This window comes from Salvelinus sp. IW2-2015, linkage group LG19 (assembly GCF_002910315.2).
Source record: "Salvelinus sp. IW2-2015 linkage group LG19, ASM291031v2, whole genome shotgun sequence".
Lineage (NCBI taxonomy): Eukaryota > Metazoa > Chordata > Actinopteri > Salmoniformes > Salmonidae > Salvelinus > Salvelinus sp. IW2-2015.
The window spans coordinates 8,659,288-8,675,708 of record NC_036859.1 but is presented as its reverse complement, the minus strand read 5'-3'; the positions used below and the strand labels follow the sequence as shown (position 1 = coordinate 8,675,708).

The window sequence follows — 16,421 nt, the reverse complement described above, 5'->3', positions numbered from 1 at the left end:
GTTGCAAACCTTTTTCCTCTCAGAACAGCCTCAATTTGTCGGGGCATGGACTCTACAAGGTGTCGAAAGTGTTCCACAGGGATGCTGGCCCATGTTGACTCCAATGCTTCCCACAGTGTCAAGTTGTCTGGATGTCTTTTGGGTGSTGGACCATTCTTGATACACACGCAAAACTGTTGTCTTGCCCATTCACCCTCTGAATGGCACACACACACTCCATGTCTCAATTGTCTCAAGGCCTAAAAATCCTTCTTTAACCTGTCTCCTCCCCTTCATCTACACTGATTGAAGTGGATTCAATAAGGGATCATAGCTTTCACCTGGTCAGTCTATGTCATGGAAAGAGRAGGTGTTCCTAATGTTTTGTACGCTCAGTGTACAGCATCATTAATACAGTGCTTCACATTCAGTCACAGCATCAGATTCCTTACTATATAAGACAGAAAAACACAGAACTGCAGGGCATATGAAGAGAAAAACGACTTCAAATGTATCCTCTCCCTCTCATCCAAGTCCCCAATAACCGTCTCTGGCTTGTCACCCTCGCTATTAAATCATAKGAAATCAATCTGTTTTTACAATTGGGTGGCAGTCCAGAAAGCTACAGAATACTAAAATWATCATACATGAGACTCTGAACTGTTTTTTGCAATGAACCTATTGTGAGAATGTTTGGAAAGTGTTGCCATTTATGATCGCCTCACACGAAAGTCAGACCCAATCAGATCAGCAGTTTAATGAGAAACAGATCGACCCTAGTAGCAACACAGAACATGAAGTCAAACATTCAAAGACGCCATAGCAAACTATCCAAGTCAAATCCTAGCAATATCAAATAGCAATATCAAACAGTGTGTAAAAGCAATTTAGCAAAGGCGTGAAGACGAATTCATTCTTAAGTCCTTGAGTTCAGAGTAGTATACGGGATATGTTAAAAAAGCCACACATATATTATACAGTACAATACTTCAACCTTCTTGCAATGTTCATATAACGTTCCCTATGTCTCAACCTCAGGCATTTTCACTATGACGCCTCTGCCACAGCCCCTTTGGGTTTGCCTTATGTCGTGTACCTTATGAACATTCCTATAGAGGTTATAACCAGGGGGAGTCACAACCGGCAGTGTCATTTCTCCACAATAGGACAACTCTATGTTGTGCCATTCGTCATCAATAATACTAATATCTGATTGTATGCATTGAACCTCTCTCCCTCCACTCATCTTTCTCCAAATGATCCTCTTCTCCATCAACACTCTCCCAGCTAAACATTCTAGACCAGGGGTAGACAACGTATCGGATGGTCGGGGGGCTGGAACATAATTTGTACACTGCAAACTGACCACAACTAAGCCCAAAAAGAGAGAGAAAACCCTGTAATTTCATACCTTGAATTAKATTTAGASACGATCACGTCTCTTTAAAAAAKATATTTGTGGGAATTCTTGGGAACAGATTTCCTAAATTAACAGATWTTTATAAATTAAACTAATTTCTAGCTGAATTTCTGGCGATTTGACAGTTTATTCTGAACCAAAACTTTGAGGGAACCCTGTCCGCAACACTTGTGGGTTTAAGTACATTTGATTACTTCTTCCTCCAGTCAGAGGAGACTTCGCTGGATCAGTCCTTTAGGGCACTTATTTTCTCTTAGTGGTTTAAAACTACATCTACTGAGTAAGGGCACTTCTTAGGACACATCTTATGGCCGTCTCATAATGGTTTCAGTCAGGATCAGGTTACATGACTGATCTTCAATTAGTCCTTTAGAGCACATCATACGGTACTTCATTGAGTGCACGGGGCCCCTTTCATGCTGAAGTGTACTTGTTAGTAGCACGTGAGTTGCTCTGGTCGGAGGCCCGGTCTGTGACTTTGAGCTTCATACAGGACTGCTTCTCATCAATCAACATCTCCGCTGGCAGACACCAGCAACACAGGCATGACTAGAGATAGAGATAGAGATAGAGATAGAGAGAGAGAGAACATTAGCTCTTTGTACATACATATAAGCCCATCAGGGGTTAACCCTATTTGGCACGCTGTTTAGATGCTGTGTGTGCGTCTGTCTTACCCTGAAGCAGCTCTTGAAACGCTTGCTGACCATGTAGAGAGCGATGGGGTTGATGCAGGAGTTAAGAGACGCCATGTTGATCCCTATGTAGTCTAGAACCAGGAAGAAACTGGAGAAACACACACACACACAACATGCTATTTCATCTCCTATTTACAATATTAAGGTCAGTGTAGCATGAGTGGGGCACAAAGACATTCCTCACCTGAGCAGTTCACAGCGGTTGGGGTCCTTCTCGTCATAGATGGTGAGCTTGAGGATGCGGCTGAGATGGAGGGGCAGCCAGCATAGAGCAAACACCAGCACCAGGCAGAACACGGTCTTAGCCACCTCACGCCTCTACACACACAGAGATCAATCGATCAGCCAACTAATCCAACTATCTGGCTACAGTGCCCTTCATAAGTAAAAGAGACACATCTAAATGATTTAGGCTGAAGATGAAGGGTGAAGAGAGAGGTTACCTGTTTGAGATGGTCACTCAGGGTGATCTGGACTCCGTTCTTCTTCCTCAGCATCTCACAAGTCATCAGGGTGTAGAAGACGGCGGTAATGGCCAGAGGGAGGCAGAAATACACACTGAACAGCCACCAGTCCTTAGCTGTCTTATAGAACTGGACGAACACAAAGAAAACACCAATAAATACAGGGCACACCGGATAAATGGAAACTCTGTTTAAGGCTACTGCAGTTCACAATGCAAAATACCCATTAGAAAGAGCCACGGACTGTGGAGAAAATCGGACTCTGACTGGTTCTATAGGCTTGGGAGTTAGTTGGGAGCCAAATCCTAATGCTGAAGTATGACGGACGTGAAGAAGCGTGAGAAGGAGTAACCTCAAGCAGACCAAAAGGGTCTGTGTAACGTAGTTCACTTCTGGTAACACGTCACTTCATCTAAAACCTCTTTGGGACGACAACCACAAAAGCTCAACCTATCATCTATTGGGCTCTCTGAGACGCGCGCACACACACACATGCACTCGCACTTGTGACAACAGACACACTCAAACCTCCTTATCCAGACAAACAGGGGCCTCAAAAGTCAAATGACTGATTTTTTCAAATCAGGGTGAGCACAAGGGGAGTCGGCAAACAACTGCCCCTTTCCCACACCAGGCCCCAACCAGGGACACTCCCGATAGCCTACTGTTGTTTGTGTGCGTGCGTTCAAGGTGTGTGCGTGCGGTTCTTGCTTGTGTGCGTACTGTATGTGTGTGTGTTCATGCGTGTGTCTACGCACACTCATAAAGCCTGATTTCTGCATGGGGTGTAGCAGACAGATGCGGAGGTGCTCTCCCTTGTAGTCCATGGCGAGCATGTCGAAGGCTATAGCCTCAGGGACCGCCAGCAGTATGGACAGCAGCCAGATGAGTGCGATCTCTATAGCCGTCCACTTGGGAACACCGATCCCCTTAATACGGTTCCACGACGCTACCGCGCGGTACCTGGGTGTAGGGGCACAGGGGGAGAAACATTAGGGCAACGTTTTCTGTGTAGTCAATAAATACAACTGTGTGTGTGTGCGTGTGTGTGTGCGTGTGCGTGTTAACATACCTGTCAATGCTCAGAGCACACAAGCTCAGCACAGTAATGCCCACTGAAGCTTTCTGGACAAACGGTACTAGTTTACACAGACCTACACCAAACGGCCAATCCTCGGCTAGGAGCTAGGGGTAAAGACAGGGGGATAAAGAAATCAGGGTTATTCCCAATGATCTGTCATGTAATTATATTAACCATATGGTATTTAATGATTACCACGTCYTTTCTATGTAAATATTTTMTAAATAGGCTAGCGGGCCATAACATAAAGCACAACACAAAATTTCGCACTATGCTTTTCACGCTATGAATCTACTTCATGATATTGTATAAACAATGAAAGTTTAGATGCTTTTACCAGTCATGAGTTGAAGACACGAATCTCTATTTGCTAACCTGTATGGGGTTTTTAATGCCTGCTTATGAGGCCTATTGTAATCACATGTGGAGGTTAACACCAAACTGACCCTAGATCAGCATTGAGGGTCAATCTCACCCTACTGTATTGGAATCACATGTGGTGATCATACCTCCACAGCACACAGATAGATTCTTCTGGTATGCATTTCATAATTTAAGGTTTGGCCTCCCATTACCCAAATATCTGTAATACTCTATCCAGGGTCGTTCCACCTCAAAAAGCACAAGAAAGAGGACTTCAACACCCACCATCTCAGATTGTTTTGAAATTGTTTACGTTGTTAGAAAATTAAGATAATCAATTGCACCCAAATTGACCATTTTAATTTATATTCATATATTATTCAATAAATATAGTACCTAACATCCAATTTGAACCATTTTTTGAAAATATATAATGCGTAAGACATGAGAAATTGCAAAAAGGGGCTTTATTACAGACATCAATTATCCTCAGGACCCCCCCCCCCTTAGACCAGGGCTGCCCAACCCTCTTCCTTGAGATCTACTGTCCTGTAGGTTTTCAGTCCAAACCTAATTTAGCATATCTGTTTCAGCTAGTTAAGTTGTTGTTGAGCAGCTAATTAGTAGAATCAGGTGTGTTAAATTCAGGTTGGACTGAAAACCCACAGGATGATAGATCTCCAGGAAGAGGTTTGGGCAGCCCTGCCTTAGACATCCCAGAGGTGAAGAAGCCGGATGTGGAGGTCCTGGGCTGGCGTGGTTACACGTGGTCTGCGGTTGTGAGGCTGGTTGGACATACTGCCAAATTCTCTAAATGACGTTGGAGGCAGCTTATGGTATATAAATTAACATTCAATTCTCTGGAACAGCTCTGGTGGACATTCCTGCAGTCAGCGTCCCAATTGCACTCTCCCTCAAAAATTGAGACATCTGTGGCATTGTGATGTGTGACAAAACTGCACATTTAGAGTGACCTTTTTAATTGTCACCAGCACAAGGTGCACCTTTGAAATGATCATGCTGGTTATTCAGCTTATGGATATGCCACACATGTTAGATGGATGGGTTATCTTGGCATGGGAGAAATGCTCACTAACAGGCATAAACAAATTTGTGCACAACATTTGAGAGAAATAAGCTTATAAGGGTATGAAAATTGTCTGCAATTTTCCAAATGTTATTATTATTTTTTGCTCATGAAACACTTTAGATGCTGCTTTTATATTTTTGTTCAGTGAACTATTCAAGCATAACAGAGACAGAAGGGGATTTCAGCAGTTAAGGAAAATATGTAACAGAGACCTAGCTACTGTGATACAGAGACCTAGCTACTGTGATACAGAGACCTAGCTACTGTGATACAGAGACCTATAGCTACTGTGATACAGAACCTATCGCAGTGTGGAATAAGATAACCTATAGCAACTGTGATACAGAGACCTAGCACCTGGATACAGAGACCTAGTATGTGATACAGACCTACTACTACTGGACTAGCTACTGATACGAGCATATAGCTACTGTGATACAGAGTCCTAAGCTACTGTGATACAGAGACCTAGTCTTGATCAGAGACACTAGCTACGTGATACAGAGACCTATAGCTACTGTGATACAGCCTGCCTATAGCTACTGTGATACAGAGACCTATAGCTATCGTGATTATCAGAGACATAGCTACTGTGATACAGAGACGCTACTGTGAATAGCAGAGACTATCTAGCATGTGATACAGAGACTAGCTACTGTATACAGAGACCTAGCTACTGTGATACAGAGACCTATAAGCTACTGTGATACAGAGACCTATAGCTTTACGTGATACAGAGACCTAAGCTACTGTATACAGAGACCTTATACACTAGATACAGAGACCTATAGCTACTGTGATACAGAGACCTATACTACTGTGATACAGAGACCTATAGCTACTGGGAAACAGAGACCTATAGCTACTGTGATACAGAGACCTATACTACTGGATACAGAGACCTAGTAGCTACGTGATACAGAGACCTAGCTACTGGATACAGAGACCTAAGCTACTTAAGAAACTATGTGATACAGAAGATACTGATACAGAACTGTACTGTGAACAAGACATAGCATGACAATACTGAGCTATTGATACAGAGACCTATAGCTACTGTGTTAACAGGACCTATAGCGACTGTGTATACAGAGACCTAGCTACTTGTGATAAGAGACCTAGCTACTGTGATACAGAGACCTATAGCTACTGTGATACAGAACATAGCTACTGTGATACAGAGACCTAGCACTGTGATACAGAGACCTATAGCTACTGTGATACAGAGACCTACGACTTGTATACAGAGACCTAGCTACTGTGATACAGAGACCTAGCTACTGGATACAGAGACTCATAGCTACTGTGATACAGAGACCTATAGCTACTGTGATACAGAGACCTAGCTATGTGAACAAGACATCTATGGATAGAGAGACCTAGCTACTGTGATACAGAGACCTAGCTACTGGGATACAGAGACCTAGCTACTGTGAATACAGAGACCTATACTACTGTGATACAGAGACCTAAGCTACTGGCTCAGAGATTAGCTACTGTGATACAGAGACCTAGCTACTGTGATACAGAGACAATAGCTACTGTGATACAGAGACCTAGCTACTGTGATAGAGCCTAGCTACTGTATACAGAGACTAAAGCATGTGATACAGAGACCTATAGCTACTGTGATACAGAGACTAATAGCTACTGTGTTACAGAGACCTATACTCTATGATACAGAGACCAATACTGTGATACAGAGACCTATATACTACTGAATCAGAGCCCTATACTACTCTGGATATCAGAGACCTATAGCTACTGTGATACAGAGACCTAGGCACTGTATACAGAGACCTTAGTGTACGACTAGCATGTGATACAGGACATAGCTACTGTGATACAGAGACCTATATACTTGGGATACAGAGACCTAGCTACTGTGCATAAGAGACCTATAGCTACTGTGATACAGAGAACCATAGTACTGTGATACAGAGACCATATGCACGGAACAGGACTAAGCACTGTGATACAGAGACCTAAGCTACTGTGATACAGAGAATATAGCTACTGTGATACAGAGACCTAGCTACTGTGATACAGAGACCTAGCTACTGTGAACGAGACAAAGCACTGGATACAGAGGACCTAGCATGGATACAGAGACCTAGCTACTGTGATACAGAGACCTATAGCTACTGTGATACAGAGACCTAGCTACTGTGATACAGAGACATAAGCTACTGTGATACAGAGACATATAGCTACTGGATACAGAACCTAGCACTGGGAACAGAGACAGCATGTGATACAGAGACCTATAGCTACTGTGATCAGAGCATAGCTACTGGGATACAGAGACCTATAGCTACTGTGATACAGAGACCTATAGCTACTGTGATACAGAGACCTATAGCTAGAGGATACAGACATGATAGCTACTGTGATACAGAGCATATAGCTACTGTGATACAGAAGACCATAGCTACTGTGATACAGAGACCTATAGCACTGGATAAGAGACTAGCTACTGTGAACAGAGACCTATGCTACTGTGACAGAGACTATAGCTACTGTGATACAGAGACCTATAGCTACTGTGATACAGAGACCTATAGCACTTGAAAGACCTAGCTACGTATACAGAGACCTATAGCTACTTTGTGATACAGAGACCTATAGCTACTGTGATACAGAGCCCAGCTGTGATACAGAGACTATAGCTACTGGTGATCAGAGACCTATAGACTATGATACAGAGACCTATAGTACTGTGATCAGAGACCTATAGCTACTGTGATACAGAGACCTATGCTACTGTGATACAGAGACCTAGTATCTGTGATAAGGACTCTATACTACTGTGAACAGAGACCTATAGCTACTGTGATACAGAGACCTAAGCTACTGTGATACAGAGACCTTAGCTACTGTGATACAGGACCTATAGCTACTGTTACAGAGACATAGAGCTACTGTAGTACAGAGACCATACTACTGTGATACAGGACCTATAGCTACGTGATACAGAGACCTATAGCTTACTGTGATACAGAGACTATGCTACTGTGATACAGAGACGTAATAGCTACTGTGATCAGAGCACCTAGAGCTACTGTGATACAGAGACCTATAGCTCTGTGATACAGAGACCTATAGCACTTGATACAGAACCCGTACTGTGATACAGAGAACTAGCTACTGTGATACAGAGACGTATAGCAGCTGTGATACAGAGACCTATAAGCGACTGTGATAAGAGACTATGCTACGGTGATACAGAGACCTTAGCTACTGTGATACAGAGACCTAAGCTACTAGTGATACAGAGACCTATAGCTACTGTGATACAGAGACCTATAGCTACTGTGACAGGACCTATAGACTTAGAATACAGAGACCTATAGCTACTGTGATACAGAGACCTATAGCTACTGTGATACAGAGACATATAGCTACTGTGATACAGAGACATATAGCTACTGTGATACAGAGACCTATAGCTACTGTGATACAGAGACGTAGTTACTGTGATACAGAGACCTATAGCTACTGTGATACAGAGACCTATAGCTACTGTGATACAGAGACCTAGCTACTGGGATACAGGCCTACACTAAAGTATGTGGACATCTTAATGCTACAGCATACAATGACATTCTAGACAATTCTGTGCTTCCAACTTTTTTTATTTTTGTATTTAACTAGGAAAGTCAGTTAAGAACAAATTCTTATTTACAATGACGGCCTCCCTAAAGGCAAAAGGCCTCCTGCGGGAACAGGGGTTGGGATTAAAAATAAAATATAAATATATAATAAAAAATTTAAAAAACACACATCACGACAAGAGAGGCAACACAACAGTACATAAAGAGAGACCTAATACAACAACATAGCAAGGCAGCAACACATGACAAAACAGCATGGTAGCAACACAACATGGTAGCAGCACAGAAACATGGCACAAACATTATTGGGCACAGACAACAGCACAAAGGTCAAGAAGGTAGAGACAACACATCACACAAAGCAGCCATAACTGTCAGTAAGAGTGTCCATGATCGAGTCTTTGAATTAAGAGATTGAGATGAAACTGTCCAGTTTGAGTGTTTGTTGCAGCTCGTTCCAGTCGCTAGCTGCAGCGAACTGAAAAGAGGAGCGACCCAGGGATGTGTGTGCTTTGGGGACCTTTAACAGAATGTGACTGGCAGAACAGGTGTTATATGTGGAGGATGTGGGCTGCAGTAGATATCTCAGATAGGGGGAAGTGAGGCCTAAGAGGGTTTTATAAATAAGCATCAACCAGTGGGTCTTGCGACGAGTATACAGAGATGAGCAGTTTACAGAGGAGTATAAAGTGCAGTGATGTGTCCTATAAGGAGCATTGGTGGCACATCTGATGGCAGAATGGTAAAGAACATCTAGCCGCTCAAGAGCACCCTTACCTGCTGATCTACAAATGATGTCTCCGTAATCTAGCATGGGTAGGATGGTCATCTGAATCAGGGTTAGTTTGGCAGCTGGGGTGAAAGAGGAGCGATTACGATAGAGGAAACCAACTATAGATTTAACTTTAGCCTGCAGCTGTGATATGTGCTGAGAGAAGGACAGTGTACCATCTAGCCATACTCCCAAGTACTTGTATGAGGTGACTACCTCAAGCTCTAAACCCTCAGAGGTAGTAATCACACCTGTGGGGAGAGGGGCATTCTTCTTACCAAACCACATTACCTTTGTTTTGGAGGTGTTCAGAACAAGGTTAAAGGAAGAGAAAGCTTGTTGGACACTAAGAAAGCTTTGTTGTAGAGCACTTAACACAACATCCGGGGAGGGGCCAGCTGAGTATAAGACTATCATTTGCATATAAATTAATGAGAGTGCTTCCTACTGCCTTAGCTATGTTGTTGATGTAAATTGAGAAGAGCGTGGCAGTGGCTGAAACAGCAGATTTTCTGACTTTATACACTGCACTCAGAGAGGTAGTTAGCAAACCAGGCCAAAGACCCCATAGAGACACCAATACTCCTTAGCCAGCCCACAAGAATGGAATGGTCTAACGTATCAAAAGCTTTGGCCAAGTCAATAAAAATAGCAGCACAATATTGCTTAGAATTAAGGGCAATGGTGACATCATTGAGGACCTTTAACTTAGTGGCAACAGTTTGGGGAAGGCCCTTTCCTGTTTCAGCAGACAATGTCCCRGTGCACAAAGCYAGGTCCATACAGAAATGGTTTGCCGAGATCTGTGTGGAAGAACTTGACTGGCCTGCACAGAGCCCTGACCTCAGCCCCATCAAACACATTGGAACACATTGGAACACTGACTGCGAGCCAGGCCTAATTGCCCAACATCAGTGACAGACCTCACTAATCCTCGTGACTGAATGGAAGCAAGTCCCTGCAGAAATGTTCCAGCATCTAGTGGAAAGCCTTCCTAGAAGAGTGGAGGCTGTTATAGCAGCAAGGCGGGGACCAACTCCATATTAAGGCCCATGATTTTGGAATGAGGTGTTCGACGAGCAGGTGTCCACATACTTTTGTAGTGTCGCTACTGTGATACAGAGACCTAGCTACTGTGATACAGAATGTGGTCTGAGGAGAAGAATGTATTTGGCTTGCAGACTAGTGTCTGCATGATAAGCATGATAAGATTCTAGCCTGACGAGTGATTTTGAAAATAAAACAAGCTTACTGGGGCAGCCTGGCCTCACTGAAGAAGCAAAGCCAGAAAAAAAGCCATATTACAACCTATGTGTTGTGATAATTGTGTTGTTTGCTCTATAACCTGTTAGTTCATATGCCTTGCGACCGTAATATATAGGCCTAAAGGCCGAGACAATAAGAAGACACAGTGGCAGAATAAATTAAACCACACCTTTGTTTCATCACAAAATCGGAGAGCAACCTCTGTTGGGTGAACTCCACAAGGCATAATTGCATGTAACAAACAGTTACATGACCTAATTCAAGAAAGCGGCAATTTTAGTTAGCTAGCCACCGGAGGACAACAACACAACGAGATGCAACAATTCAAGTTGTTTCTGTGAATTACGTATCGCTCTCAATGTGATGTGATAGGAGTGAAGCCAAATCCAAACTGGCTTCRCTTAACACCTTTTTGCCAGGACCATTCACAGTTCGCTTTCTCAGTTTAGCTCAATGGTATTATTATAATAATTTRTTTATCAAGCGAGTCCAAATGCTCACTGGCTTCCCTTGCATTCAATCGTATGGGCGGCAACAATGCCATACTCTTTTAGACCAGACAGCATCAGATACAGTTGAAGTCGTAAGTTTACATACACTTAGGTTGGAGTCAGTAAAACTCGTTTTTCAACCACTCCACAAATTTCTTGTTAACAAACTAGAGTTTTGGCAAGTCGGTTAGGACATCTACTTTGTGCATGACACAAGTAATTTTTCCAACAATTGTTTACAGACAGATTATTTCACTTATATTTCACGGTATCACAATTCCAATGGGTCAGAAGTTTACATACACTAATTTGACTGTGCCTTTAAACAGCTTGGAAAATTCCTGGCTGTAGAAGCTTCTGACAGGCTAATTGACATAATTTGAGTCAATTGGAGGTGTACCTGTGGATGTATATCAAGGCCTACCTTCAAACTCAGTGCCTCTTTGCTTGACATCATGGGAAAATCAAAAGAAATCAGCCAAGACCTCAGAACAAATTGTAAACCTCCACAAGTCTAGTTCATCCTTGAGAGCAATTTCCAAACGCCTGAAGGTACCACGCTCATGTGTACAAACAATAATACGCAAGTATAAACACCAGCCATTATACCGCTCGGGAAGGAGACACGTTCTGTCTCCTAGAGATGAACGTACTTTGTCGCGAAAAGTGCAAATTAATCCCTGAACAACAGCAAAGGACCTTGTGAAGYTGCTGGAGGAAACAGGTACAAAAGTATTTATATCTACAGTAAAACGAGTCCTATCTCGACATAACCTAAAAGGCCGCTCTGCAAGGAAGAAGCCATTGCTCCAAAATCGCCATAAAAAAGCCAGACTACGGTTTGCAACTGCACATGGGGACAAAGATCGTACTTTTTGGAGAAATGTCCTCTGGTCTGATGAAACAAAAATAGAACTGTTTGGCCATAATGACCATCGTTATGTTGGAGGAAAAAGGGGGAGGCTTGCAAGCCGAAGAACATCATCCCAACCGTGAAGCACGGGGGTGGCAGCATCATGTTGTGGGGGTGCTTTGCTGCAGGTGGGACTGGTGCACTTCACAAAATAGATAGCATCATGAGGAAGGACAATTATGTGGATAAGACATCAGTCAGGAAGTTAAAGCTTGGTCACAAATGGGTCTTCCAAATGGACATTGACCCCAAGCATACTTCCAAAGTTGTTGCAAAATGGCTTAAGGACAACAAAGTCAWGGTATTGGAGTGGCCAWCACAAAGCCCTGACCTCAATCCTATAGAASATTTGTGGGCAGAACTGAAAAAGCYTGTGCGAGKAAGGAGGCCTACAAACCTGACTCAGTTACACCAGCTCTGTCAGGAGGYATGGGCCAAAWWTCASCCAACTTATTGTGGGAAGCTTGTGGAAGGCTACCCAAAACTTTTGAGCCAAGTTAAACAATTTAAAGGCAATGCTACCAAATACTAATTGAGTGTATGTAAACTTCTGACCCACTGGGAATGTGATGAAAGAAATAAAAGCTGAAATAAATAATTCTCTATAATATTATTCTGACATTTCACATTCTTAAAATAAAGTGGTCATCCGAACTGACCTAAGACAGGGAATTCTTACGAGGATTTAATGTCAGGAATTGTGAAAAACTGAGTTTAAATGTATTTGGCTAAGGTGTATGTAATTTTCTGACTTCTGGCCTACACATAAAGAGACAGAGGAGCGCTGTTTTGCTCACTCGGATGCTTTCTTGCGTGGAATACATTCAGCCAGTTGCGAATTGAAGGACAATTATGAAACACAGACACGAAAGACTACATTATTTTATGTTTATTTGTATTTTAGGTAATTTTTTGGGGGGGCATCCATGAAAACACCCCACTGCCGGCCTCAGAGCAATGCAAAATAATACTTTACGTATCCCCCCCACCCCTCCTTGCCCTTAGAACAGCCTCAATTCGTCGGGGCATGGATTCTACAAGGTGTCGAAAGCGTTCCACAGGTATGCTGGCCCATGTTGACTCCAATGCCTCCCACAGTTGTGTCATGTTGGTTGGATGTCCTTTGGGAGGTCGACCATTCTTGATACACACGGGACACTGTTGAGCGTGAYAATCCAGCACCGTTGCAGTTCTTGYCACAAACCGGTGCACATGGCACCTACTACCATACCCCGTTCAAAGGTACTTCAATCTTGTGTCTTTCCCATTCATCTTCTGAATGGCACACATACACAATCCATGTCTCAATTGTCTCAAGGCTTAAAAATCCTTCTTTAACCTGTATCCTCCCCTTCATCTACACTGATTGAAGTGGATTTAACAAGTGACACCAATAAGGGATCATAGACTGACCAGGTGAAAGCTATGTCACGGAAAGAGCAGGTGTCCTTAATGTTTTGTACACTCAGTGTATGATACCTACTAATGATGTAGTTACTTGAGACAGAAACAAAAGTGGGGAGGATGGGTGGAAGTAATCCACTACAGTCTAGCAATCCAAAGGTTGCATGTTCGAGTCGCATCGGGGACAACTGTAGCATTTTAGCTTCCCTTAACCCTTATTCTAAACTAAACCCAATTCACCTAACCTGCTACCTTTTGTCTTTAGTTCCCCTAACCACCAACATCAATAATTCTCCCTTGTTGTTATAGCGCAARTTGGTCTCAGATAAAGACGTGTAATACTACACATCCTCAAAGATGTATGATGAGTTACATCATCCAATTCGTATGCTATTGTATGACCGGGTAAGACGTACGCGGACAGAGAAAATATTTTTGACCCAATATTACAGTACAGCCTGTTTCTCACCTTGTACCACTTGACCACTGTGTGGATGTGCGTGTGTGTGCATGGTGTGTGTGCATGGTGTGTGTGCATGGTGCGTGCGCATGGTGCATGCCCATGGTGCATGCGCATGGTGCATGCGCGTGTGTATCTTATGTTGGCGTGTGCTTGATTGTTCTCACCTTGTACACATTGATGGGAATATCGATCACAATGTGCAGCAGGTCTCCCAGCGCCAGGCTGGCGATGAGAATGTTGGGGCCGTTGCGCATGCCCTTGTTCTTGTAGATGATTCTTAGGAGCGTGAAGTTCCCGATAATACCGACTATGAACACGAGACACGATACCACAGTGTTGATGTACTTAAATGTGTCTCTGATCTCGGTAGGCCCCGAGCACATCGGCGGTAAAGGCCGCATGTGCCGAGGAGCGGAGACATTGGCGTTGAACCTCGCCAGGCTCTCTCTACCAGAGACTACTGGTTTCTGTGTGGCGGACGGCAGGACTTCTGGTTGGTTGGGCTCGTTGGCTTGTCCGGTAACCACGAGGAGATGTCCCGCCAGGAGAACCAGCGGGAAACAGATGAACAAGGTCTTCGTCATAATCATTCTTGATCTCTCATTGGCTGCTCTGAAACGTGAAATCTTTAGGCTGTCATTTCAAAACAGGAACACAGCCCAAAATATCCCCCCCACCAATTGCATCTAAGAGTTCAATGTAACGAGACATGAGCAGGTGAATGTCAGAAGAAAACACTTTTCTTACCTGCAAGATGGAAAAATGCTTCTCTTAAGATACCTTGAGTAACAGTTTGCTTTGGTAGGCCTCCTCTCCCAGTTGAGAATAAAACGTTTGAAAACGACTTCCCCAACTTATATAGAAGGGCAGTAATGGTTACAGAAAAAAACGGAATTATTCCAAATTTATGTCATGGTTATCTTGTCCAAACGCTCCTCATCAATTCTCTTCCCACGTCCACATGATGTTTTGATGTTGATCCTTGTCTGGTAGTTGTTGGCATGTGTGCTCTGCTAGMTCTAAAGTTTAAACATATGTTATATCTCAGTGAGACAAAAAACAGGTCAAATAGCCCAAAAAGTTATAGAAAATGAACCAAAATGTCCAATTTGATGGTACAGACTTCTATCCTTTTCTGGTCCCGTTACCCTACTGGCTCCGTGCGCAGACCACAGTCTAACAACTTTAAATCCTTGGGCACTGTCATCCGTTACAGCGATTACTGCCTCCACTTGACCCCTCCCTTCTTCAGAGAGAAAGAACAATCCAGTGGATAGAATTTAGTGTATGCCAGCGGGATAGCTGCTTAAAACGTATTTATTGTTCAATAAAGTGAGGGGAAGAACATATTTTATGACCGTGGAACTTTGTGCCCTGTTACGACTGTGACTGAGGTGCATCTTGTCACCATGGGACAGGAGTCAGGGCAAGACCTCTCAGATTATAGCCTTTGGCCATTTTACAGGAATTCCTCCATCCAACTGAAAAACAGCTGAAAGGTTAGGCTTGTCTGGATTTTTCCTGATTTCGAGTTATGGAGTTCAAAATCCTGTATTTATCTTAACCACGGTTTGGGAGATAATAATATATTCGATTCTGTAGGATCTATATTCTATCCACACCTGCGGCTGTTTGCCGAGAGCTGTACTGTTACCTGCCATAATACRGTCACTACCAGATGGGTTTATTCTTGTGATTGATCACCGTCCCAGAGGTAGAGAGGGAGAGCATTGCATTGGTCCTCATCGTCAAAATGAATTAGAATAACTTACCTGGTCTCTTTCACTCTGCTCATATCTGCTCTCTCGCCTCTCTGCAAGAAACACACAAACCTTTCGGTAACTCACAGGAGTCCCACCACAGGGACTTGGTATGTGTGTGTTTTGTGTGTTTTTTCTAGAGAGGAATAGAGCCCACATTCCAGTCTTCAGACTGGAGTCCATGAACCCTAGACCATGTTTATACAGTTATGCTTCCCTTATCCAGCCTCTTTCACCAAGATGAGTGAGTGAGTGTAGCATTGTGGTTTTGCGAGCGTGCGTGTGTTCAGTAATGTTGTCTGCGCTGTAAACAAAGTGGCCTTTCTTACCAAACTGTATGAGGAGAGAATGCTCTGGTGTCTGTCTGTCTGGGCAGAGGCATACAGGCTGTTATCAACCAAAAATAAACGAATAACATTACTGACGTCCTACGAAGGAGCGACAGTTTCCCGCTCACTCTCTCACACCCCAAATCTAATTCCTCAGTCCTCCTTCTCCCCAGCTCCATAACCTCTTTTTCCTCCTTCCTTCCTCAGCTTGTCCTTTTGCACGTTCTTGTCTCTTTCTTTCTTTCTGCCCCCCTCCATCCCACCTCTTTTCTCGGTCTCCTCTTAACATTTTCACAAGCTTCACATTTCCCTTC

General features: G+C 43.3%; 1 protein-coding gene across 3 annotated transcripts in view; it reads right to left on the bottom strand.

Moving 5' to 3' along the window:
* LOC111979541 (endothelin receptor type B) overlaps positions 1–15,875 on the bottom strand; it is a 17,533-nt gene extending 1,658 nt beyond the window's left edge. The window contains exons 1-9 of one of the 3 annotated variants that reach the window (XM_024010138.2): positions 15,791–15,875; positions 14,766–15,037; positions 14,183–14,630; positions 3,634–3,746; positions 3,320–3,524; positions 2,541–2,690; positions 2,282–2,415; positions 2,077–2,185; positions 1–1,948 (exon numbers count right to left, since the gene is read on the bottom strand). The exon at positions 1–1,948 is cut by the window's left edge and continues 1,658 nt beyond it. In XM_024010138.2, coding sequence (XP_023865906.1) covers positions 1,814–1,948; positions 2,077–2,185; positions 2,282–2,415; positions 2,541–2,690; positions 3,320–3,524; positions 3,634–3,746; positions 14,183–14,608 — 1,272 coding nt within the window. In that variant the 5' untranslated portion in view covers positions 14,609–14,630; positions 14,766–15,037; positions 15,791–15,875 and the 3' untranslated portion in view covers positions 1–1,813. Of the gene's footprint in view, positions 1,949–2,076; positions 2,186–2,281; positions 2,416–2,540; positions 2,691–3,319; positions 3,525–3,633; positions 3,747–14,182; positions 14,631–14,765; positions 15,699–15,790 lie in introns of those variants that run through there. The other 2 variants (XM_024010139.2, XM_070448784.1) reach the window with 2 other exon arrangements.
* Positions 15,876–16,421: the final 546 nt, after the last annotated feature.